The following is a 25,975-nucleotide window of genomic DNA, read 5'->3' as shown; positions in this document are numbered from 1 at the left end:
ATATTCAGTGCAAAAATATACTAAATTAAATGACAACCCACAGGTGATATTATTTTACAAGGACAGCCAGTGCTCAAATTATATGGCAGTGGGGTGGGAGCGGAAGGGCCCTTAACAAAATTTGTAAGCTCCACCTCTGACTCCAACCAATCTTAGCCAAACCATTCCCTTCCAAAGCCTTCTAAATACAACGGCTAAGATGGCGAAAGCTAAGGAAGCCAGATTCCCTCTGCATTTTGAGCACAGTAAAGCTATACCTTTATTTGTCTCAAACAACATTCACTGGCAGTATGCAAGCTTTTTGTGTTTTTAAGACAAACAATTATTATTATTTTTCGCATCAATGAATGATGCCTGCTAGACTCCAAAGTTCTTACGGTAAAAACAACAATACTTTTCAACGACACCCCAAATAATCACATTCCCCTGAGCTTGGAGGAAGGAAAATTGAAAAGGCATTACATTGTGCCCTGATGTCAATTCTATGGCATTATTGCTTTTTTTTTGTTGCTGCGCTGTTGCCTACACAGGAATAAAACAGAAAGTGTATATTATATATATATTTTTCACACCAGTGCATGACAGCAGCCAACCATTTTAAAAGAAAATTTGTTCTCTCCCTCCTCCCCCCCCCCATACATAGTTCAGACAGCTCCTGTAAGGGCATGTATTACTCACTTCATTTTCCCTTGAAATATCTCTTTTGAAGTTAAAAAAAAAAGAGGGGAAAAAAAAGGAAAGGCTAGGGTTGACTCTGCAAGACCCCTGTATTTATTCACACTTATTGTGCATGACTGTAGACTGGTAAATCATATTAGCGACCCGTCTTCCCATCAAGCTGCTACTTGCTTTCCAGCCCTAGGAAGGTTCAACAAATCAACAGGAGCACGGAAAACAGAACATCAGTCTAATCTAGTGTTTAAGGTGAAGTTTTCAAACCCAATCTAAGAAGATCTTTAGAGCAAGTAAGAAGCTGAAGGGCTCAGAAGGTGGTATTGACAATGAAAGAGTGTTGAAATATTGAGAAGCGCAGCACTTGTGCATTTTTAATAACCAGAGGGTCAACAAGGACACAGCTCACTCCGTGCCAATAGTTGCCACCGACTATGGAAATTGCCACACCAGGGCCGTAAACGCTTTCAGTTCATCAGCTTTCTTAAACACCCTAAACCCCCTCAGCGGACCTTTAGTCTTGAATTAACAAACCAAAGCAATGAAAGAGGGTGCAGTTTGAATGGCTGGCGTTGATCCCCAACTGCGTCCAGCACTGCTACAGGCGCTGAAAAACTCTCTCCATTGTCAATAGAAATTGACAAACCCTCCTCTCTTAAATAGTACAGCTGAGCCAGGCTGGATCCACGCAGCTGTAAAGGGCTCCACTCTCAGGGCCCGGGAGCACTAACAATGGAACAAGCATGAGCTCTTTGTCAGCCTCAGACTTGGCAATTTTCTAACAAGGATTAAAGTTGTTTCTCGGCAGTGCCGGTGAAAAGAGATTTAGCAACATACCGAGCTTTCTTCAGCCAAGTTAAAGAGAAGTAGTTAAGGAATTTCATTATTCGGCCGACCATTGGAAATACAAAACAAATATATTCAATATTCACAATCCCTACCTCGCTCAACTACTAATCTATAACGTTCTGAGACGGAGCCTACTAAATCGAACACTTGTCTCTTGGGGGGGGTAAACACATTGCAGATTTTTTTTTATAAAAAAAGATTATTTTTTTTAAAAAAGATGCAGCTGTTTGCTACCTGGAACGAAGACTCAATATGTACTAATACACAAAGCCGTAGACCTCGGAGTCCTGATATTCCTACTTTTGAATCGCCAGACCACATAGGGATTTTCTTTGGCTTGGCTCTTCTGGCGACCGGTCACTGATGAAGAGGAAGGCGGGTGGTGGTGATGGGGAGGAGAATATGGTACCTTTTGCCTCTCAAGGAGCAGAGCTGCATTTCCCTCCAATTAAGGCCACAATCCTGCCAGGGCCGAAATGAATAGGGCTGGGACAGCAGACAGCACAAACCGTGAAATAATATTACATGATTAGGAACCAGCGCTGCAAAGATCCCGGTGGATCCTCTTCCGCGGTGTTAGTTACAGTCCTAGATAACGGCAAAACCACACATTCAGTGCAAAAGACCTGCTTTATCAAGATGGCAGGAGCCGAGGTGCAGAGCCGCACGCCGCTAAATAAGAGACTTTGCTATTTTAGATGCTGCAACGTTGTCTAGCGATGGGTGAAAATGCAGTATTGGCCAAATTAACAACACGCTCGGGGAGTCAGAGAAGAATGTTTGTAATTGCATGGATAATAGAGAACTTAGTTTAATCAAATGCAGGTAAAAACAAAAAAACCCAGAAGCTCTGTCCGTTCGGACACCGAGCCTATTAAGGGACAGCCAGGGAGGTGAAAAAACTCCTAGGATTTTAGCCACAATGTCTCTATCAATTGCAGTGTTATATTAAACGACGGCACTGCAGAGAGTGATGGCAAAAGGGCTACCCAAATTCTATGGGTGGGGGGAAGAAACATGTTAGTTTTCAAACCAACTATATACATATATAAATAGATAGCACTTCAGATCATCACATCTATTGAGCAACTGGTTCATTTGCAGAATGGTGAACGGCTGAAGTAATGACAGATTACACAGACACACCTCTTTGCATAAACATGCTTCATTATCACGGTACATCATTTATGTTTCTCTCGCATGATTTCAAGATCCTCTATCTTTCACTACCTTTCTACAATAAAATAGAATTTTCATAAATAATGGGCTAAAACGCCTTTCCAAAGGTCTGAATTTTCAAAATAAAATCTAAGACAATATTTAAAGGTCACCCAAAACATTTTTTTTATTTTATTTTTTTGCTGAAGGAGAAAAGCAAGCAAACAGACCTGCTTGGGAGAACATAAAAGGCTTCTCCCCCACAAAAGAAACCCTCTGTTTTGTCCATATAAATGTGCAATTGTAGGTATAAGAGCAAGTGATCAGAGAGAGATTTGGATGCTCTCCATTATGCATATGTGGTTGAAAATTAATGGCCTATTAAGCCCCCTACCCTTCCCCTGCAAAGTTCAACTTCATAATTGAAACCGCCTATTAACTGCCAACAATCTTCCATTATGGTGTGTGTCACCTCCTTAATTATCCTCGATCAGCTAATTTATAGTTTGATGGTCTCCAGTCAATACACTTGAAATTAATATTGCCTAAAAAAAACAAAACCCAAAACACCCGCTACTGCGTTTTTGTGTGTAATGCTAAGTCACATTTGTAAAACTGTGCCTGTGTCAGAATTAATTTTATACAATTACCCTACATTTGGTTTGTTAGTACGGTTGATTTGGAGCGTGTAAATGTGTGGGGAGGGAGGATCGGGAGCAGCGTTTAAAAACCGCCTTGTGATTTTATGATGCAAAATATTTTTAACCACCGATGCCTAATTCACATGGTTTGAACTGGATTTTAGAGGACAGATGGCCTCCGTATGGAAGGGAAGTGAAACTAGATTGGGAGAAATGAAGAATCTGTGCTTTCCAAGGATCTCGACCCTTTCACCCTTTGGGTTACTATGGTTCCAACCAATAACAATACTCCATAGCTTCAGAAGCAGATGTATAGCTAGCTGGGAGTGGGATTTAGTCCCTCGGCAGCTATTGGTGTGTGGGCAAGAGAGAGAGATTTCGCCTTGAAGCCAAACGATGCTGACAGCTCTTTTCAGGGGAGTTGCATGGAGAGCTTTGGTTTTGCAGCCCATTCAAAACATTCCCCAGCTATCTCCCTTTGCTTTAGGAAGAAAACGGGCAACTGGCAGCCTACCAACAAATGGGCATGCTTTTTAGGAAAAAACACATTCAGCCAAAAGCAAAGCTCCTTAGGAGGAGGAGCTCCACTCTGTATACTTCTGTGTCAGAGCTAAACCTCATTCAGATACCCTTGTGTATGCATTGGAGTACTCTGACGCAAAAGGTTGCTTGAACAGAGCTGCAACCCATTATTTCACAATACCTCCTTCCCCCCATATAGCCCCCTCCAAACCAAGGGGCATGGCGTTCCAGGGGAAGTGGGTCCTGACAATGACCCCCACTTCACCCATCAATTCATTCAAATATTTATAAATCACACTTGCACAAAATCACAACGGGAGTGATGAAATTACAAGAGCAAAAGCACAAATTAAAACTTTGGTGAGAACATCAATAAATACTGGTTGGTAAGAAGAAAATTCCATTGCTAAGGTCTGTCTGAATAAGGCCATTTTGAGGAGACATCTAAAAAAAAGGCAAGGATGATTTCTGACAAATCTCTACTGCCACACGGAAGACTCAGTCCCTAGTAAAGGTGTGAGGAGCCACAAAAATTGCCCCATCAGAGGATCTCAAAGACTGAGGTGGAGCAGAAAGGATCAGATGATGCTGAAGGTCGTTTGGGCCCAAGACGTTAGCGAATTAACAAAATTCACAGAACTGAACCTGACCTGGGAGCAAATTGGCAGTAGAAATAAAGCTTCATTGTGGAAATGGAATCGGCGCAAATCCTTATTTAAAGGATTATGTTGAAACCAGAATTAACGCAAAACAATCTGTTTACCAACCGATGCAGTTTTAAATGTCATTGTTTACGACCTGCCTATCCCTTGTGTCTTCCCGTGCATATGGTAGGCGTAGAACGGAATCAAAACTCTGCACAGCGGGTGGGGAACACAGACCTAGACACCTGCAATGTTATTTCTACTTTTAAATATTATGTTCTAACATAGATGCTTCTTGCACTATGGGACTTGCAGAAGTGGCACGTGGAATTCCCTCTCCGCCAATCCTTGCACCTGATCTTCAGTGCCCCGTCGTGTTCCAGTTCTGCAGCTCCCTCGAGCAAACGCCGCAAAGTTTCCATATTGCGCCGCACCGAGCCGTAGCTTTGCGATGCAGACAGACAACCGCCCACTTAACGTTACGTGAGATTTTCAATCAACACAGCTCCGCAAGAGGTGGAAGGCGACAATATGAAATATATTCAAAGGCAGCCTCCTCTACTTAGATGGTTTCCCCCCTCTTTTCGTAAACAAAAGGAGTGGAGTCAAATCTCCTTGGGCACAGAGCCACTCCAACAGCTGTTGAACTCTTCTTCCCTAAATACACTGGTTCTGTACTACTATGAGGCTTTGGGTAAGTAAACAGAGCTTAACTAAGTGCAATTAAATATCTAACTCTCTCTATATATTAAAAGTCACTTGGTTCGTTTCCATCACATTTGGGTGCTTAGAGGATCAATCATCTTCTGCTGTAGGGGAAAAGACTCTGACAACAATCCTAGAAGAGGATTCTAAGATGATGTTACAGCCTTATATGATTTCCCCTCACTAGGGAAGAAAAGCATTTAGGATGCTGCTGGATGCCTAGAATGGGGAATTTTCTTTCCATGGAGAAAAGTGGGAAGAATGTGGGATACAAGAATGGTGGAGCGCCTTGAAATTGGGGTGGGAAACCTGTGACCCTCCAGATGGGACTTCAACTCCCAACAGTCCCAGCCAGAACAATGACGCAAGGATGGTGGGAGTTCAACACATCTGTACTATAGGCCCATCCTGCAGGCCTCCTCTGTTGCCATTGATTTGAGCTGTTCAACCCGATGCTTGCTGTAAAATGGCCCAGATGTGATTGTGTCAAAAGCATAATGATGGCTTTTGCTGTCCAATCAGTAGTGCTCAGTCAGGGTCACAAGTTGATTATTCCTTCCTCATAAGAACAGCTTGATGGATAAAGCCAATGGACTACCTAATTCAGCATCCCGTTTTCACAGCGGCTAACCGGATGCCAGAGGAAAACCCACGAGCTCAGAATCCAGCAAGGAAGGAATACAGAGAACAGAATCTAATCGAAACAAATACAGCCCTGTATACAACAAAAGTATAATATGTACTGGATGCCCCAATGCAATTGGTATTAAGACTCAAAATAATATCCAAACGTATATACGTAGAGTCACAAAGAACTATATTCCAACAGTGAAAGCAAAACGCAACCATCATGGCTAGCAGCCATTGATAGCCGTGTCAACCATGAATTTGTCTCATCTTCTTTTAAAGAAGCCATCACTTATCACTTGCCTGGGAATAAAACTGCTGCAGACACTCAACTGATGAAATGCTTCTGCCTTGTCCGCGGGTGGCGCTGTGGTCTAAACCACTGAGCCTCTTGGGCTTGCCGATCAGAAGGTCGGTGGTTCAAATCCCTGTGATGGAGTGAGCTCCTGTTGCTTTGTCCCAGCTTCTGCCAACCTAGCAGTTTGAAAGTACATCAGGTAACGCTGCGGTGGGAAGGTAAACGGCGTTTCTGTGCGCTCTGGTTTCCATCATGGTGTTCCGTTGCACCAGAAGCAGTTTAGATGACCAAACCACATGATGACTGGCTACGTGACCCGGAAAGCTGTCTGTGGACAAACGCTGGCTCCCTTGGTCTGAAAGCGAGATGAGCGCTGCAACCCCATAGTCAACTTTGACTGGACTTAACTATCCAGGGGTCCTTTACCTTTTACCTTATATTCTGCTGTCCTGCCTAAAACCCTTCCCATGCAATATACCACAAGCTCCTTAGTTTGTAATTATTATTTTTAAAAAAGTATATACCACTTGACACTAAGGGGGAAAAAACTCCAAGGCAGTTAAAATAGGAAACACAGAAAGAGTCAGATGGCAATCTCAAATATTAGGTAGTCATATCTGTTTTCCAGTTTAAAAGAAGGCATCCTCTGTTGGAACAAGGAACAATGAAAAAGATACGGAACTGGGAATGTTGGAAGTGTAAAGAGGTTGAAGGGTCGTTCCTCCACATGTGGTGGTACTGCAGTGTAATTAAAGATTATTAGGAAGTAATATAAAATGAACTTTAAAAAATGTTTAAAAGAACATTCCTTCGCAAACCCAGCAGCTTTCCTCCTGGGTATAATAATATCAGAAGTCCCAAAAAATCAGAAGAACCTATTCATGTATATGTCTACGGGTAAAGGATGTTACTAGCACAAAAATGGAGAATAGATGCAGTACCAACGAAAGAAGAGGGGCACCTTAAAATGTTGGAATATGCGGAATTAGCAGAAGACTAAGACATCAAGATAAAAAATGGTTTAAGGAGGATTGGATGATATATATGTATATAGATCACATGGCAAAACTATGATAAACAGACAATTAACTTAGCAGGATGTTAGTAATTTCAGCAGTGTAAGTAAGAACAAGAGATAAGGGGAGCAAAAGAGAAAGGAATGGAAAACTAAGAAGATGTGAGAGGGAGTGGATTATACAAGGAGCCAGGGAAGGAGAGGAAGGGAAATCCACTAATGTTTGTATCTTTGAAAGTAACAGAAGACGTGACAATTTTTAATTGTATTTGAAATGCAAATAAATTTTTTTATATATATATATATATATATATATATATATATATATATATATACACACACACACACACACACACACACACACACACACACACATATATATATATATGTAATACAGAACTAGGCGCCGGGCAGCAGTCTGAGCACACTCAGGTCACCTGGGAGCAGTGCATATTTCCATTTTAGTTATTGTATCTAAGTCTAAATGCATAGCAATAGCACCTGCAAATTTTGTGCAAATGTGTGCTCTCTCTTTTTTGGTGATGCATAAATGGTCGCCCTCAACTGGTAACAGTTATGGAAGCTATTCTTTAAAAAAAGCTTATGGCATTACATTTCCTAATCAAACATTTGCTGGAAAGAGCTCAGTCACACTGGCTACCCTAATGCTGGGACAGCCCCTTCTGCCACTGTTTTTCATTAGATCTGCAACAGGGTGTTGCAGTGCAGTGCATCTTTTCCCCAGAACAGGAGTTCTGCCCTTCTGGATGCCAGCCAGCTAGCCAGGTCTTCAAGCTCTGGGATACTATAAGCTGTAAGGAATTCACCTTCCAGCCTCTCCCACGGGAACATTTTTCTTTTTCTGCTGACAGTCAATATTCCATGGCTCCGTGAGGACACCGGGCATGCTCAATGCTCATTGATACATACCCTCCAACATTTCACCGATGAAAATAGGAGAACAACAACAATTTTACTGTCTATACCCCGCCCATCTGACTGGGTTGCCCCAGCCACTCTGGGCAGCTTCCAAGATATATAAAAATGTAATAAAACATTAAAAAGCTTTCCTATACAGGGCTGCCTTCAGATGGTTTGGGGAGTCGGATAACTCCATACCCTCCAACGTTTCTCCAATGAAAATAGGGACGTCCTAAGAAGAAGTGGGACATTCCAGTGTCAAATCAGAACCTGGGACAGCTTCTGTAAATCTGGGACTATCCCTAGAAAATAGGGGCACTTGCAGGGTGTCTGTTGAGACACACACACACCATTTTCTGTTTTGTAAAAATCAACACCAGAAAGATCTTTACTTCTGCATACCTCTGGGTTCACCTGATCATACAGCCTCCCTCTAGTCTCTTATTGACCTCAGTTTGGGTCCATTCCAACTGGCATTCACCCACCCAAGTTCGCTATTAAGACAGAATTATGATTATATCCACCACCACTCCCTGGTATCTCTGTAAGAATTACTATGTTTCTCCGCAAAGACTTCCAGAAAAGAAAAAGCTGCTGCTATGAACACTGGCAGGCTTTCTCCCCTTCTCTCTCTCTCTTGAGCTAGGTAACACATACAAACAGCACACCGGCAAAGTAGTACATATTTGTCTTTAGAAACTGTGAGCTTCTCCTGCTGATTAAATGTGTGTATATTTACAGTACATGCAGAAATCAATAAACCCTCAATGGTGCCTGCGCTTGGCACTTCATGGTGGAAAAAAAATATGACCTGAGACAATCCAAATGGTAGAGATCCTATTGATTTTTCCTGACTGCATAGAACGAGGAGGCAGCAGTCCCAGTTAACACTCTCCAACTGATTCACCTACAGTTTCAGAGCTATTACGGCTGGATATATCCCATTGATCTGAGTAAGGTGAAATACCATTTTAAAAATCCTCCTTGATAAAAGTTCTGTGTAATTGTGAACTACCCACTTTTTTTCTGCTTGCTCCTGATGACATGTGGGCTGTTTATTTAATTCTAAGACAGAGATTTATGAAGCTCCTCACCAGCATTTATAGGGTGCTTTAAATCAACATTTTTGGTTGTACTTGAGGGTCACTTAAATAAATGTAGGTTTGTTTAAAAATTTTGTCCAGTTAACTACACTGAAATCTGTGATGCTCAAACCCTATTTTGATGCAGTATAAATATACTACAATATTCTGATACTTCACAACATTGCTATAGAATGCAGATGTTTTGCAACGTTACAGAAATAGCTGTAAAGTATCCTTGGATTGTGAAATATTATGGAACGCATTTTAATTACTGTTGCCACATGCGCAGACTATAAAACAGACATGTCTAATCAAAGCTTTAAAAACATACTAAACAAAGTCTTTAAGACTACGTTTTGTTTCAACAATCGATTTCAAATCAAAATGAATAGATTAAATCTGAAAATTGCTGATAAAAATCATGATGTTTCATGGATGTTAAAATACTACTCGGTGTTACAGTTACAATGCCGATTTTGAACGATCTTTGTAAAATGCACAGGACTCATGGAGAAAATGTCATTTTACTGGACAGGAGCTCTTCACGTAAAAAACACACACCTTAGCAATTCTTTATCAGGATACAACATAAAGACTTTTCTGTTGTTGGAGGATCATTGTTTCTCAGAACTAGGGAAGTTTGAAGATGTCGGGCCAATGACATGATTAGGCTTGTGAAGAGGAAGTGACAGGATTCATTCTAAAGGTGCAACCTGCTGATTGAATCATGACTCAGTGTGGGATGTGTGTTTGCTCAGAGAAAATCATCCTCGTGGGTTCTTGGCCTGAGAACTGTGTCACCACAGTGGTCCAAGGAAGAACAAAGAGACAGGGGGGAAGAACTACATCTGGACTAGTTAACCCACATTTGGACCCCAACAGGGCACCGAGAATCTGCACAGACAAAACTGTGTAACCACATTATAGCGACTTTAAGAACGTCTGCGTGAGCTTGCTTTTCTCTCCTCCCTCCTATTCCTTCTTCCTTGTTTGTCATGTCTTAGATCATGGGTAGGCAAACTAAGGCCCAGGAGCCAGATCTGGCCCAATCGCCTAATAATAATAATAATAATAATAATAATAATAATAATAATAATAATTTATTATTTATACCCCACCCATCTGGCTGGGTTTCCCCAGCCACTCTGGGCAGCTTCCAACAGAACACTAAAATACAATGACCTATTAAACATTAAAAGCTTCCCTAAACAGGGCTGCCTTCAGATGTCTTCCAAAAATCAGATAGTTGTTTATTTCCTTGACATCTGGTGGGAGGGCGTTCCACAGGGCGGGTGCCACTACTGAGAAGGCCCTCTGCCTGGTTCCCTGTAACTTGGCTTCTTGTAGTGAGGGAACCGCCAGAAGGCCCTCAGCGCTGGACTTCAGTGTCCGGGCAGAATGATGGAGATAGAGACGCTCCTTCTAAATCTGGCCTGTGGACAGTCAGCGTGTTTTTACATGAGTAGAATACATCCTTTTCTTTAAAATGCATCTCTGGGTTATTTGTGGGGCCTGCCTGGTGTTTTTACATGAATAGAATGTGTGCTTTTATTTAAAATGCATCTCTGGGTTATTTGTGGGGCATAGGAATTCGTTCATTTCCATCTCTCCCTCAAAATATAGTCCGGTCCCCCACAAGGTCTGAGGGACAGTGGACCGGCCCCCTGCTGAAAAGGTTTGCTGACCCCTGGACTGTAAGACAGGACAGGAACCATCTTGGTACTGACTTTTTAAAGCCATTCTGGGAGCCATCTTGGATAAAGGGTGCAATAGAAATAAGTTAAATGAATAAATGGAAATACATAAATGCATAACCAATTCTGGCCGGGCAGCAAAATTAAAAACTGTACCTCGACGGTTCCAAATCAAAGGCATTAAAAATCTAAACAATGTTTACATCGTCAAGCTATTGGCCATACTCCCAATCTCCTAAAACCAGGGGGAGAGAAATGGCATAAATGCGGAAAGTAAGGGCAATCTCTTACGAGATGAATGTTGAAAGACTGAGCAAGTGAAGTTTAAGCAGTATAAACAGACTTACGCAGCGCTGGTAGGCTGAGAGCTGTGTTCAGCTGCTGAGGCAATTCAGCGATTCATAAAACAGAACAAGTGGAAGCCAGAAACAGAACATCGCAATGCAGAATGTTCCTTTTAAGGGTTCAGTTGGTGAACGATGCCTTCTTTTCAGGAAATTCCAGTCCATTCCCTCAGTTTACTTTCTCTCCCACCCACAATATTCAGTTGGCAGCCTGTGACTAGAGTATGCTTAGTCTTCACTGGACTATTCTTCTTTCCCACATAGCCAATTTTTGGAGGAGATTTTACAGAATCAACTTAGCCTGAACTATCACAAGCCTTCTAAATGCAAACCACTTCATTTCAGAGGACAGGACACAAACTATTATGGCAAAGTTGACTATAATAAGGAATTATTTTCAAGTGTACATAACTGCATAAGTGTATGAACCAGTATTATAGTATTGTGTGTTTACTATTCTTTTGTTGGGAGCAGCCCAGAGTGGCTGGGGCACCCTAGTCAGAGGGGCGGCATATAAATAAATAACGAATAATAATAATAGTAATTACTGCTACTACTATTACTATTATTATTATTATTATACAGTATTTCCCTCTCTCCTACCTTTCAGGGTCCACCAGGACCACCCGGTCCAAGAGTTAAGTTGGATATGTTCCCTATGATGGTGTCAGCATAAAATAAAGAGTTGGTCCACTATCCTCAGTAGGGGATATCGGTTTGTTTTTGTTCCTGTTTTTATAATGTATCTTGTGTTCTCATTTTGTATTTTTTTGTTGTGAACCACCCTGGGATCTTCAGATGAAAGTTGGTATATTATTATTATTATTATTATTATTATTATTATTATTATTATTCCATTTTATTTTGACGAGTTCCATTTGTTGAAAGGCAGGCAGTGAATATTCTCGGGGAGATAGGAAGTCTTTATTAGCCCTTACTTGAAATATTTTGATGCTTTTTAAGCACATTTCAAAGGTGATTGACCGAGAGAGCAATTCATCAAGCCCTGTGGTTGCACAACCTCCACTTATTTTAATAAGGCTTGTGAGGGACCAATCCAAACCCCACTGAGATGAAAGGTGGCTGTTCTCAGCAGCGCTCGGTGGATTGCACTTTGTGTGTGTGTGTGTGTGTGTGTGTGTGCATCTGTGCACACGCACGCCTGCGTGCGAGGCACCTTCTCCCACAACAGCCTGTTAACGTGTTTGGAAATTTACAAGATTTGCTCTTTCATGCCGTATGGGGGGGAAACCTGATGCTACAAAAGAACGTTGAAAAGGAGGCAATTATTTCCCCACCCCCAACGATGGAGAAAACCTCTGATCGATTCTTATATGAAGGGGCTTTTTGTTGCTCAAGCGGGACAAAAAAAAAAAAAAAAGGGAGAAAAGGCACAATTAAAGGTGAGTTTAAAGCTCACTAGAAATGTACAGAGCATCAGCAAAATCTGAGCAGTGCTCCGCTTTGGAATTGTTTTTCTACTTCTCGGTTCTTTTAAATGGTTTTCTATGGCAGGGACATTTTTCTTAATTAGTCACAGCTAATTAGTGTTCTGGCATAGACAAGTAATCAGAAATGTCAGAGCTGCAAGGCTACATCTCCCTAATCCTTTGATAATAATTTAGCCTCCTGGGAGGGCCTCAAGCTGCGGTAAGTAGTGGCTTGACAATAAGGCGAAATTAGGTGGGCAGCAGACCATTAGGATAGAGAAATAAAAAAGCACTACCAGGTCCTGCTGAGCACCATCAGGCAACTAACTACATTGCCAGATGAGGTGCCTGTTTAAGCCGGTGTTGTTAATTAGCTGATTCTACCAGACCTGCTGCATATGCCCAGGTGCATCAGGCAAAAATGTCTCTTTCTGGCTTTGTGCCAAGTGACGGTTGTGTTCTTTCTGAGCTTCTCGAAACCTGATAGCAGAAGTCCACATATTTCTCAAAGATTATTTTGACTTATCAAAGAAATACGCAGCTCAACAAGCTACAATGCATTGTCTGGTGAAGCTCCCTCTAGGGAGTTAGTCACGCTTCTCTCAAATTTCCCCCCGATTTTCATTCTCATGCAGGCTTTCGATTCAGGAAGAGGACTTTTAAGAGCTCACTAGCCCAGTCTCAACTTGCAGGAGATGTTCTGGCATAGAAGCAAGATCAAAAGAAGAGCTTGCTTTAAAAAAAGAAAGAGAGAGCGTCAAAGCCCCAAACTTGCAAACGATAATTTAACGTGGCAAAATGGAAGATGATGCGCTGAAACTCACTTGACAAGGTTGTAATCTGAGAACGAGCTGTTTTGAAAGCTGAAGTTTATATCTTGAAAGAGCGGGAGAAAACACACACACAGACACTGAATTATGGCAATGAATACTAAGTGTGAATTATTAAAGGTAAAGGTAAAGGGACCCCTGACCATTAGGTCCAGTCGTAACTGACTCTGGGGTTTGGGGCGCTCATCTCGCTTTATTGGCTGAGGGAGCCGGCGTAAAGTCATGTGGCCAGCATGACTAAGCCGCTTCTGGCGAACCAGAGCAGCACACAGAAATGCCATTTACCTTCCCGCCGGAGCGGTACCTATTTATCTACTTGCACTTGATGTGCTTTCGAACTGCTAGGTTGGCAGGAGCAGCGACTGAGCAATGGGAGCTCACCCCGTCGCAGGGATTCGAACCGCCGACCTTCTGATTGGCAAGTCCTAGGCTCTGTGGTTTAACCCACAGTGCCACCCGTGTCCCTCCAAGTGTGAATTATTAGGACAGAGTTAAAACAGACTTCAACAGGACAGAAAAGTGCTATTGAAACCACAGCAGTATCGAAAATATTGATGGCAAAAAACATTCAAACATGACATAAATAAGTTATGAGAGTCCAGGCCACAGTGGCAGGATGCTACCATTTGATGTAATAAATCTCCATATGTACAAAGCTCAGTCTTGGGTGGGCTCTTAAAATGCATCATAGGCTGCCATGTGGCCAACCAGCAAGTTCCTTCAAAAAAGGGCAGAATGCAGAAGTAATGCATATAGTATTTTCTTACTTAAGACTGAGAACAAATGCTCACAGATCTCCATTACGACACCGCAAACTTCAGAAAAAGAAACCCTGTTCCACCAAGCAGCCTCTTGTGTATCACAGAGCCTGCATTAGCCTGTGCCTTCCTTCGACGGGAAAATGCTGAAATGTGGTAAATGTTATTAGCATTCAATTCAGATTGTTGTTATACCCCCAAATCACGGAACCATCTGTTTCATTGGATGCAAAAAAATAAACATTAAAATGCACATCAAGAATGGTTATGACCAAGTCAAGAGTGCCGTTCCCATACGACTGCCTTCGACATGAAAGCATTGCTTGTACTACAAAACAAAGGTCAGAGAAAGTAAAAAACAACAAAAATAGCAGATTATATGCATTGGTCGCTCCAGTCCTTCAGAGTCAATGGATTCTGCCAGCTTAAACTCTAGGTCACAGAGAACGTTCTTACCAACTCCTTCCTTATGTGCAACATGAGGCATGTACTTAGGCAGAGATTTAGCATTCAATGCCAATAATATGTTGGTAGCAGAGAAATCACCTCTCATTTTCACCCGGCACCCAGAAGTGAACTGACCGAAGCTGATTAAAGGAGGAGGAGGAGGAGAAGAAGAAGAAGAAGAAAAAGAAGAAGATGATGATGATGAAGAAGAAGGGAAAGGACCATTTTCAGGGGCAGCTTTCAAGTTGCTGAAATGGTGTAGCTACCCCAACCCCCCCTTGGCCAACATTTGAACAAGATCTTTTGGGAAGGCTGCACTGGTCTCCCTCCCACAAGCTACTAACATCTTGGCACTCAGATGTGCAGATTCAAAGTTGGAACAGCAAGGCAAGGGCATCGAGAGACGTGTTCTTGTGGCTGGCCCTTGACATCGGAGCCCCTGTCTTTTGGAAACTCCACCAAGCCAATAATAATTCCCAGAAATACGACAATTCTTTTTGGTTTTCAAGTGAGTGGTAAGGCCTGAGGTTCAACAGCTGCAGAGCTCCTTTAATCTATTCTGGGCATATGGTATTTCACATTTTAATTGGGCATATTGTTAACTACTCCAATCCCTAGAGATAGGGTGGGTTATACATGGAAATGGGCTATGGAGGAGGGAATCACTGGAGGTACTCAAAAGACGTACATAGCTTAGCGACAAAGTTTCCGACCAAATGTGTTACAGGGGTGCATTTAAACTAAGAGCCGATTCGAACGGTTGGATTTTTCTACGTATTCATATGTCTGATCACATGGAGACTAGCTAGCGTGAACATGTGGAGAGCCAGCAGCAATTTCTGTGATTGCAACTACTGGAAAAAATGAAGCCATGATCACACTAAGCTTTTGCAAAACAGCTGTTTAATCAGGACAAAGTTAGTAGTGTAGATTGACCCTCCAAATGGAAGAAAACTCCATTGGCCACATTTGAAAGCTTGGGCAGAAAGAAGGGGACAACTTGTGCTCAGTTATTACACTGTAATTATTTCATCTCTCTCTCTCTCATTGGAATCTATCTATTATACTTCCAACCCATACATTCTAAGTCCATTTTGTGATATCTGAGAATGGTGAATCCATGTTTTCTATGGTTAGGATGAACAACCACAGAATACATGCAGTACATCCACCAACTTGGTTTCAATATCTTTTGATGCAACTGATATTCAAAATAAGCTTCATTTTGCAAGCTGAAAACGTGCAAAAAGAAAGAGGCCGAGAAGCAAGGCCCATGGCCATTGGGTAAGTTGCTCTTCTTGACTAAGGTGGTTTCAAAACCTACATAATATTACCAGCATCATTTCTGTCCAATCAATTGGAGATCGACAGAAGGCAGCCAACAGTCCACTGGCAGGTCAACAGTCATTTCCTATTGGACCAGCCATAAGAAGAATGTTCCCACGCATCATTTTCTTCTTGACTTTTGGCTCACTGACTTCCTCTTGGGGCTCTGGTGAGGGTCTCCTTGCAAGCCATGAGGACTTTCCAGCTCTCTCTCACACCATTTCTGGTTAGAGTTTATTTCCTGATGCCATGCGTATACGTGGTCACACACGAGTCTATTGTGCGTAAGGGGGATGCCTGTCATGTATAATTTAGCTGAGATTCCTGCATTCCGGGGGGTCACATTAAGTAACCCTCAGGATACTTTCCAACTCTACAATTCTATGATTCTATGACTTGGTGGGCTTGGGTCTGATCCAGCACCACTAACTATTCTGTATTCTGCTCTGGTCAGACCTCACCTCGAGTACTGTGTCCAGTTCTGGGCACCACAGTTCAAGAAGGACACTGACAAACTGGAACGTGTCCAGAGGAGGGCAACCAAAATGGTCAAAGGCCTGGAAATGATGCCTTATGAGGAACGGCTAAGGGAGCTGGGCATGTTTAGCCTGGAGAAGAGGAGGTTAAGGGGTGATATGATAGCCATGTTCAAATATATAAAAGGATGTCACATAGAGGAGGGAGAAAGGTTGTTTTCTGCTGCTCCAGAGAAGCGGACACGGAGCAATGGTTCCAGACTACAAGAAAGAAGATTCCACCTAAACGTTAGGAAGAACTTCCTGACAGTAAGAGCTGTTCGACAGTGGAATTTGCTGCCAAGGAGTGTGGTGGAGTCTCCTTCTTTGGAGGTCTTTAAGCAGAGGCCTTAACTATTCCAAGAGCCTGAAACTGCACTTTCATTTTTGTAAATTAAACGCACATCTGGTGGGCCCACAGAGATCCCTTAAAAAAAAAAGTAGAGCACCCAAGACTTTCAAGAAATAGCATTCTTCTACTTTACTTGACACCTTCTCTCCTTTTCATAACAGACATTATCTTCATATTTATTTCGCAAATGACAATATGTTAAACTGATATGTAACCCAAAGAAATGTGAAGAAGCATTATTATTTCAGGGAAAGAAGCATATATGTGGATCAGAAAGCATGTTTGCCACAGAAATAACATTTTTTAATGAGCAACATTCACCTTTGCCACATGACCAGGTTAACACCAGCTAATTTTATTTTTTAAGTCGGTTACTTTAGCATCTCATTTACTAAGCCTAATGCCAATTAAAACTCCGCTGGAACAGGTAGAGATGGTGGCGCATTGTTAATATTTCACACAGGAATGGGAATCTGTATCTAACCAACTAGGGTGAGCTTTGTGAGAGAGCTTTTACTGCTGTTATTGTGGAGGAGAAAGTGGCAAGATAAAAACTGCTGTCACAGTGTGTGTTGTAGAGACAGCTGAAGCACATCGACACGGCTTTCACAATTGGAGGCGTCGGTTTGCCAATAGCTACAACAAAAGCCCTTTTAAAAAGCACAGGGGACTGAGTTCTCCAGTGCGATGCAACAAATCCATAGCAATTTCTTATCCCAGTTCCATGGATTTTAGAGAGTACGGTTTTGGAACCAGGTGATATACGGCAACTCAGATGTTTACTTTTTAGGCCACTTTTCACCCCTAACGTGGGCTGCTGAAGTAGATCACGTAAAACCCCCAAGCCAAAACACAACCAAGTAACCAAAGTTATAGTTAAAACTAAAAACTTTAAACTGGAGGCTTGCATCCAGTGCAGTGCTAAGTAGGCATAAGGATTCCTGCTGGTGCAGTGGGATTCCTCCCCACTTCTCACTGACACAGGACTCCAGCATCCGTTCTGGGGTTTCTCCCAACCACCCAGAGCAGAGTTTTGGAGGGTTTGGGGTGTGGGAGGAGAGGGGGTGAAGTCCTGTTGTGCAAGCAGGAATTATTGTGCTGATGGGATGCTGACTTAGCACCACATTGGATACAAGACCAAAAGGACACAGTTAAAACAGCCATAGATTAGAAGCCACATGGAATAAATATGCTTTCACTGCCCACCTAAAGCCCATCAAGGATGGCACTTGCCTCGGCTCCTTTGGGAGGGAAGTCCAGCATAATCTAGCTTGTAGCCAGGGGGGAACAGAACGTGGTTCTCCTCCTTCCCACCCCATTTAAATGCCCAGGTAAAGATGAGTTGCCCTTTAATGCCTGGCCCCAATAAAGAAAAGCCTAAAACCTGTTTTTTCATCACCATGGGCTCATAGGAGTTGGGCTACAAACCAGCTCTTCCCTGTGCAGAGGATTGGTGTTGCATTTTTTGAAAGTTCTCTCTAATCGTATAACAATTTGTGAATTTCCGATTGATCTTCCATAAGTTTTCCCATTGGGCCATGATTATTGAATGGCCAAAATCTTGTGACCACCGGGTGAGAGGGTTAGTTAAAGGGGAGGAGAAGGAGGGAAGAGAACAGCGTGCTCCTTCTTCCTGTGAGTTCTCTTGCTGCTCAGTAAGTGCAGTTAATAGGCATGGTCTTTGCTGGGCACATTCAGAGATCCAGACCCATACAGGATGATGCTAGCAGCTTGCAAGTCCCAGGTAAGAATCACCACCAGATGCTGTGGTACAGCACAAAGACCGTTACCTGATCTATGTTTTCCTATTCCCTCCCCAATCCTAGCTTCCACCATGGCATCTCACTGCTGAACAGGTAAACTCCATCTACTGGAAAGCCCTATGTTTGTCTGACTTAAGGTAGAAGTTCTATATGATTGCAGTGACTCATTCATGAAAGCTAGACTGCTTCAGGAGTGGGCAACCCATGCCACAAGCAGGCCCCACATTAGGGACTTGTCCTAATAACTTTGGCGTGCAAGTCAATTTAGTCAATGGTCTGTTTGACATGTAATGCTAGACCATGGTTTAGTGCTGCAAGACATGAGCCTTGGCGGGCCCTGAACAGTTTGATCCTGGCTTGATTGAACAAAATAAAATAAATATTGAAGCAAAAGCTCTCTGTTCACCAGAGGAGGGTGTAGGGAAAGAGGTAAAGATTCTTTCCCATAAAGTACTAAACAATGGTTTATCATTATGGGCAGCCTAGGCCAGTAGGGTTGCCATATTTGAAAAAGTAAAAATCCGGACAGAAAATAAATTGGACGTTTTTGAGCTATTTCTGAGGAATATCAGCAAAAATGACACTGCTGACATGGGCTGCCATACGTCCGGATTTTCCTATACATTTAGCTGATTTCCACCTGGACGCTGCTTGCGGCTGCAGTATTCTGGATATGTCTATGTAAATTCCAGACATATGGCAACCCTATAGGCCAGTGACTTAGATAGTATTAAGTGCTACTTTATTACCTAACATATATACTTCATAGAAGCCTGTTACTAGGTATAGAGGCTATTTGTAGGAAAAAAACAACAGGAACTGAACTTGCACTTATTTTGGAACAAACCCATTCACTTCAATGTTAATTCAACTGGCATACTTGCAACTTTTTTTCTGGTCATAGCAGCAATACTCCTTGGTTGCCAACACAAATAAAAGTCACAGCTGTTGATTCCAGAAAAGGTACAGTATAACAAACTCTGAGGAAGCCCAACAACCAATATTATTATATCGAAGCGCAGTGCTTTCTGTTTCTCTTGTATTCAGCTTATCCAGTCAAACCATTTCTTCAAAAAACTTTTCACGAGGTCTTGCTTACTGATTTGAGCAAGTGCATGATTATGCAGAAATGACGTTATGAGAGGCTAACATTCAAAATAAAAAATAGGCATGGAAAAGAAAGAAATAAGCAGATTGTGTTCCTCAGTTCATCTCCTGTCTCCTGAAAAAGATGTGCCTGTTTTTACAGACTCATTTACGCGGTGCTTTGGAATGTCTTTCTGATTTCAGTGTTGTGGGGCTGACTTTACCTTGTAGTCGCAAGGTGGACGATAATGATGTTTTTCTTTCCTTTTCTTGCCTACATACATTTCGTCATCTGAAAAGACTCCATGAGAGGAGTTAACTCCTGGTGCCTTCTCATGGGCTTCTATTTAAGCATGGGAAGTTGGAGAGGGAGCCGAGATCAGTGTCCTTGCTGATTTTCTTTAAGGAAAACCTTTCCTTTTGCCTTAAACCCCCCCACAAAACTTTATGCACCAATTTCTTTGGCAAGGAAAGAGAATTCCCTCAAAAAAACCCAACAACCATGAGCAGCATGGTAGACAGCCTCCCCAGCTCCCTGTGATTCTAGGAAAGTCCAGCTGAGGGCATCATGGGGTTTTCTGGAAGCTTGGACACCCTAGGAAAGCTGAAGAAGAGCAAAGACCACCAGAGAGACGATTTGTAGAATGAAAGGGCAATCATAAACCCCATCCACGTCCGCTCTTGCAAACTACCTAAAAGAATTTATCCAAATCTCTCTGATAGTTTTTGGATGCATCCTCCCCCTCATCAACTGAAGGATAATGGTTAAAAATTGGAAGAAATCCAAGTCTTCCTAGTCTGCGGACTTGATTGAGCTCTGTGATGACAGATCCCAAAATCTTTGTTGAAGCATTGGGGATGATCCAGTGAATTATTAGATGTGTACTGTACAGAAAAACAACAGCAGCTTAACTTTCCCAATTACTGGATGCCATGTTGAATGCCTGGTTTTGTTGTTTTTTTTAAAAAAAATACATTGTAGCACAGAATCAGGACTGTGTGCTCAGTACATCGCAGGAGCGAGTGCTATGGATCTGGCCCAATGCCCACTGAAATCTCTATCAAGGTTCCTATCTAAGTTTTAAACATTTGGAGAGAGTGAAATCACAGTGCAAACAGGCAGAAAGCCTAAGAAATGAACCATATGCTTGCAGATCCCGCTGCAACACCAAACTGATGCAGAAGTTGCTAATATGTCTCTGGTACTTTGTAAAAATGCCAGCTGGAGGGATGGAGTTGTTCCCCCCTCCCTTTCTACCTCTGCAAGGCATCGTAGCTTTCGCAAATAAATAAATAAACTGTTCTTTCACACATACTAACACTTAGCTTATTAAAACAGATGATACTTTTCAAAAATAATTTTAGAACTGTTCAGAAGTGTCTGTAAGGAAAGGGACTGAGCGCTAAAGTCAAGCTCCTTCCGAGCAGTCAAGCTAACAGACGACAAAAAGCGACACGACTTACCCACGTCGGAGAGTCTTGTGAAGCGAGACCTTCCGCAAACTACCGTGAGCGAAGTGTCACCGCAAAGGCTGTGAATCGCTGTTGTGAAAACATTTGCGGCAACTTGCATAATTAAACGAAACTGCCAGAAAAGCTTTCTAAAATGCCGTGGAGATGGAACATAAATAAAGATGCACCGCCGTGGCAAATGGTAAGGCGAATTCAGACCCAGGGCAGGAACTGACCGTAGTGAACTGCAGAAGGAAGGTAGACTTCTCCAACAGTCTTAGGGGAGGCTGCTAGAGGAGTCTGGGCTTACCCAGACTGATGCGCTCAGTGCTCTAAATACACATAAAATGGGATCATGATATTTCTAGCTACTTATGAGTTCCTTGTCGTGTGTGTATGTTGCTGTCCTGGAATATATTTAATAGTGCTAGTTCTGGAGTTGCTTCTATTGCCTGTTTTGTTCTTTTGGAGATTTCGTGGAGTGAACATAGACCACTGGTACCAAAATGTATGGGAAACCGCCCTATTGTCAGGGACCATGCTGAGGAGGATTGCACTGAGGAAGAATGGTGGGAGCCACCCCCTCCCCCTGAATCTATCAGGAGCAGGAAGACAGTATAGATTTGGAACAGCGGTTTGCAGAGGGGCATAGTTCAGAAGGCAGAAGCTGGGGAATACTGGATAGGGAACAGCTAGCAGAAGAAACACTAGAACAGAGAGAGAGTTAACAGATTCACAGTTTCTGGACAGCATTCACCCCCTTCTCCAAAGACATGAAGAGCTCAGAATGTGTTATAACAGAAAGCACAGAAGGTACAACATCAGATTACAAGATGTAGGAGTGATGTAGATTAATAGGGACGGAGTGGGGGAGCGAGCCTTAATTGGGAGCACCGCCATTTCTAGGTAGACGTGTTCTTTTATCTCTCACTGTGATTATTAAAGAATCTAACTGGTAAGAAATTCCTTTCGTTTGATCTTTTTATTTACTGCCACGGGGGAGGAAGCTGATTCCCTGAAGCCTGACACCTATAGAAAAGTTAACCAACAAACGTAGACTAGCACACAGACAAGCCTTTATCCCGATATGGTTCCTCTTTATCACATACACAGCACTACGAGACAACCTATCCCCCCAAGAGCACACAAATCAATCTAGCTAACCAGACCCAACAACCTAGCTCCCCCCCTGCAAACAAGCCATACTGCAATCAGCTGAACGCAACCAACCAAGCTCTGGACCCCCAATCTCTTGCAATATCAATATAAATATATATAAAAACAAAGGACCTACCGCATGATGCTGACACAAACCCCGATGCTAACACTAGGCAACAGAGCAAAATAACATCTTTCCCTCCTCTTTTCCCTCAGCTGAAAGATGTCTATGACCAAAGTATCTCTCACTAAATGTAAACGAACTGTGAAAAAGACTCCATCACTTCAAAGTGGAGGTGACAGATGATACCTTTCCCTGTTTATCTGTTTTGTAACCCTCAAAAAAACCTTAATAAAAAATATTTTTTAAAAAAATCAAGATCACAGCTCTCCGTGGGGAGAGTCGAGGGGCTGAAGTTTGCAACACTCCGAGAAAATAGATCACTCAGAAGAACGGTCCGTACAGACCAGTGCAAGTGTATATGTTTAGATCGTCCAAAAGCCTGCTCATTTATTTATGCTTTTTAAAAATTTGCATACTGGCTTTCATCTGAAAATCACAGGGCAGTTTACAGAGCTCTACAATGAAAGTATGTGTCTGTGGCTACTTTGCATTAGGAGGACAACAATGCAAAGACAGAGCAGGAGGGATGGAGAACAAGGCAGAGAACATTGAGAGTGAAAGGTGGACTCATGCTTGGGAGTTTTATCTTTGTGTGAGCACTCGTGACATCCAGGAGGGACGCCCATCAATGGAAATGCAAAGTGGAAGTCTGAAGTGTGAGTGAGGGTCCTCTCTCAACTGTTATCTAGGTAAAGGTAAAGGGACCCCTGACCATTAGGTCCAGTCATGGCCGACTCTGGGGTTGCCGCGCTCATCTCGCTTTATTGGCCGAGGGAGCCAGCGTACAGCTTCCGGGTCATGTGGCCAGCATGACTAAGCCACTTCTGGCAAACCAGAGCAGCACATGGAAATGCCATTTACCTTCCCACAGGAGCGGTACCTGTTTTTCTACTTGCACTTTGCGTGCTTTCGAACTGCTAGGTTGGCAGGAGCAGGGACCGAGCAACGGGAGCTCACCCTGTTGTGGGGATTCGAACCGCCGACTTTCTGATCAGCAAGCCCTAGGCTCTGTGGTTTAACCCACAGCGCCACCCGCGTCCCTCAACTGTTATTTAGTTGCGGCCAAACTCTCAGACTACAGCAAAGGGAGATAGGCAAGCACAGGAAGAATCTGTTGGCTCTGCTGAGTCACCAGCAACTTCTTTCTCTTCTTCTTCTTCACGAAATGTTGCCATTCCAGCCAGCCATTGCAAGAACTAAGAACTAGCCCACGAGTTAGTTTCCCGCATCCTCATCCCATTTCCTTATGTGTTGTGGTTTTTAGATTTTGAGCCTGAGGGCAGGGACCGCCTTAATTTTATTTGCAAGCCAATCAGGGGGCAGTTTGTCAGCTGAAGATTGGGGGGGGGGCAAAGAGGCTCTGAATAAACATACAGAATGAGCTTGTGCAAAGCACACGGTTTAGGAGAGATTGGAAGGAGATGACGACCAAACCGAGAATAATTCATGTATATACCATCTAAAAGATATTTCATCTAAAGCCCCACATACAGGATATCTGGCCATGTACTATTAGAAGGGGACTATTGACGGTTGATAGAGAGAAAAGCAGAATGGATTTGCCCTGCTTGGACCAGCATAGGATATAGCAACCAGTTATGTGAACCACTGTGATAATTTCATCTATTTAAGATCAGAGTGCAGAGGATTCACCAAAACATAACATCCCATCATCACCATCACCATCAGGAAAAGCAATATTTCAGAGTTCCCAAGACCCTCTACTTTATGGCAGCTCTTTTTTTAAAAAAAAAGATAGGGTGAAGTTACAATGACAGCATAGCCCTAGTATCTTTATACTAACTTATTTGTCAACCAGTATCCCTCTTGGGTATAGAATAGTTAAGGCCGGTTTGTCCATGCAGCAATAATCAACAAAAACTGCTCTGCAGTTGCAGCCTGAAAGAGCAGCTCGTAATATTCAGACACTTAGGATTCAGAAAGCTACTTATACTTACATCAAACAGTTTTTCTATGTACATTTCTTCATTGACCTTATCGCGAAGTATGTCTTGGTTCTGACGAACAAATGTTATGTAAGTGTCTGCTAGATCCATCCCCGGTTTCTGTGAGAGGGGGAGAGAAAGAAAGATTGGGGGCAGGGGCAGGAGGAAAGACCACAGAAGTATAACTTGCACTGTGTGATAAATCTTATTCTTCAGATAAACACACATTTATACAAATAATAATAATAATAATAAACATGCACATATGCACATCATTTTGTCTCATCCAAAATCCGTATCAGATTTGACAGAAATTTACAGCAGGTCTGGAATTTAAATTTGGCGAACGTGGAGTCCGGTTCTTCTAACAGAAGCAGACTCTGGTCTGTTTTCAAAGAGCTTCCCTCCCCACCCCCACCTCCCCAATATATACAGTAATGCATGTTTCAAGTGTCACTGATATATATTTTCTTTCCAGATGTGTATTTTGCAGGTGCTGACACACAGAGGCAACCATACGGAAAGAAAAAGAAAAACATAGCAGTGCACGGTAGTGAGAGGAAAATGCCATAATTTGATTGTGAATGGAAAGGCTTCTATAAATACCATGAGACGTTTCATGCGCAATACTATGAAAAATATATATATTAAAGTCCATTATATTTACTCATCCATACATACACAGTTGTGGTCTGCAGTCTGGATGTATAGTAGCATAGCATGGATATGAAAACAAAAGATGGATACATTACAAGTCAAGAAAACACACGGTACTTTTTACTGTTCTCCCTCCTTCCCTGCCCCGCCCCAGGTTGGTCTTGGAATCAACCCAAGTTTGAGACTGAGGAATTCACATAACATAGTTTGGAGGAGAAACTTTAGGCGAATTCAGCAGGCTTTCATTATTTCTTCACTTGCCTGATCTGAAAAGTTTCAAAGTGTTGGCAGGATGAAGACCCTAGGGCAGAGGTTTTCAACCTTTTTGAGTCCACGGCTCCCTTGACCAATGACATTCTTTCTTCAGTACCCTTGTCGTGCTCAGGAGCCCAGTTAGGTCACCCCTTGCCTGCAAAGCTGGCAGCCTCTTATAATGGCAATGGTGCCCACCTGAGAGTTGCCAGAACTGAGTTCCGGTGAGCTCTGGCTGAATTATTATTATTATTATTATTATTATTATTACTATTACTATTACTATTATTATTATTATTATTATTATTATTATATTTTATTTTTATTATCCCACCCTTCCTTCTGAAAGAGTCCAGTGCGTCAAACACATTCACAGCAAACTATTTTTAAAGAAGTATTCTAAAAACAGTTACAGTTAAAACACCTCTAAAACAGTTAAAATGGCCTAAAAAATGTTCTCTCATTCAATCATCTCAAGATTGCCAAGAATGGTGTCCAGTCATTAAATGCCTGGATAAACATGAATGTTTTCAAATTCCTTCTGAAAACCATTACAGTGGTACCTCGGGTTAAGTACTTAATTCCTTCCAGAGGTCCGTTCTTAACCTGAAACCGTTCTTAACCTGAAGCACCACTTTAGCTAATGGGGCCTCCTCCTGCTGCTGTACCGCCGGAGCACGATTTCTGTTCTCATCCTGAAGCAA

The 25,975-nt window shown here is 42.4% G+C and overlaps 1 protein-coding gene across 16 annotated transcripts in view; it reads right to left on the bottom strand.

The window, feature by feature from the left end:
• CADPS2 (calcium dependent secretion activator 2) overlaps positions 1 to 25,975 on the bottom strand; it is a 347,579-nt gene that overhangs the window by 9,797 nt on the left and 311,807 nt on the right. For 8 of the 16 annotated variants that reach the window (XM_083574323.1, XM_083574325.1, XM_083574321.1 and 5 more), the window contains 2 exons: positions 25,044 to 25,061; positions 24,375 to 24,482 (listed from right to left, as the gene is read on the bottom strand). In XM_083574323.1, the coding sequence (XP_083430449.1) occupies positions 24,375 to 24,482; positions 25,044 to 25,061 (126 nt within the window). The remainder of the gene's footprint in view (positions 1 to 24,374; positions 24,483 to 25,043; positions 25,062 to 25,975) is intronic. The other 8 variants (XM_083574326.1, XM_083574327.1, XM_083574330.1 and 5 more) reach the window with 1 other exon arrangement.

Source organism: Podarcis filfolensis (genome assembly GCF_964270895.1).
Source record: "Podarcis filfolensis genome assembly, chromosome: 10".
Taxonomy (NCBI): domain Eukaryota; kingdom Metazoa; phylum Chordata; class Lepidosauria; order Squamata; family Lacertidae; genus Podarcis; species Podarcis filfolensis.
This window is presented reverse-complemented; position numbering and strand designations above follow the sequence as displayed.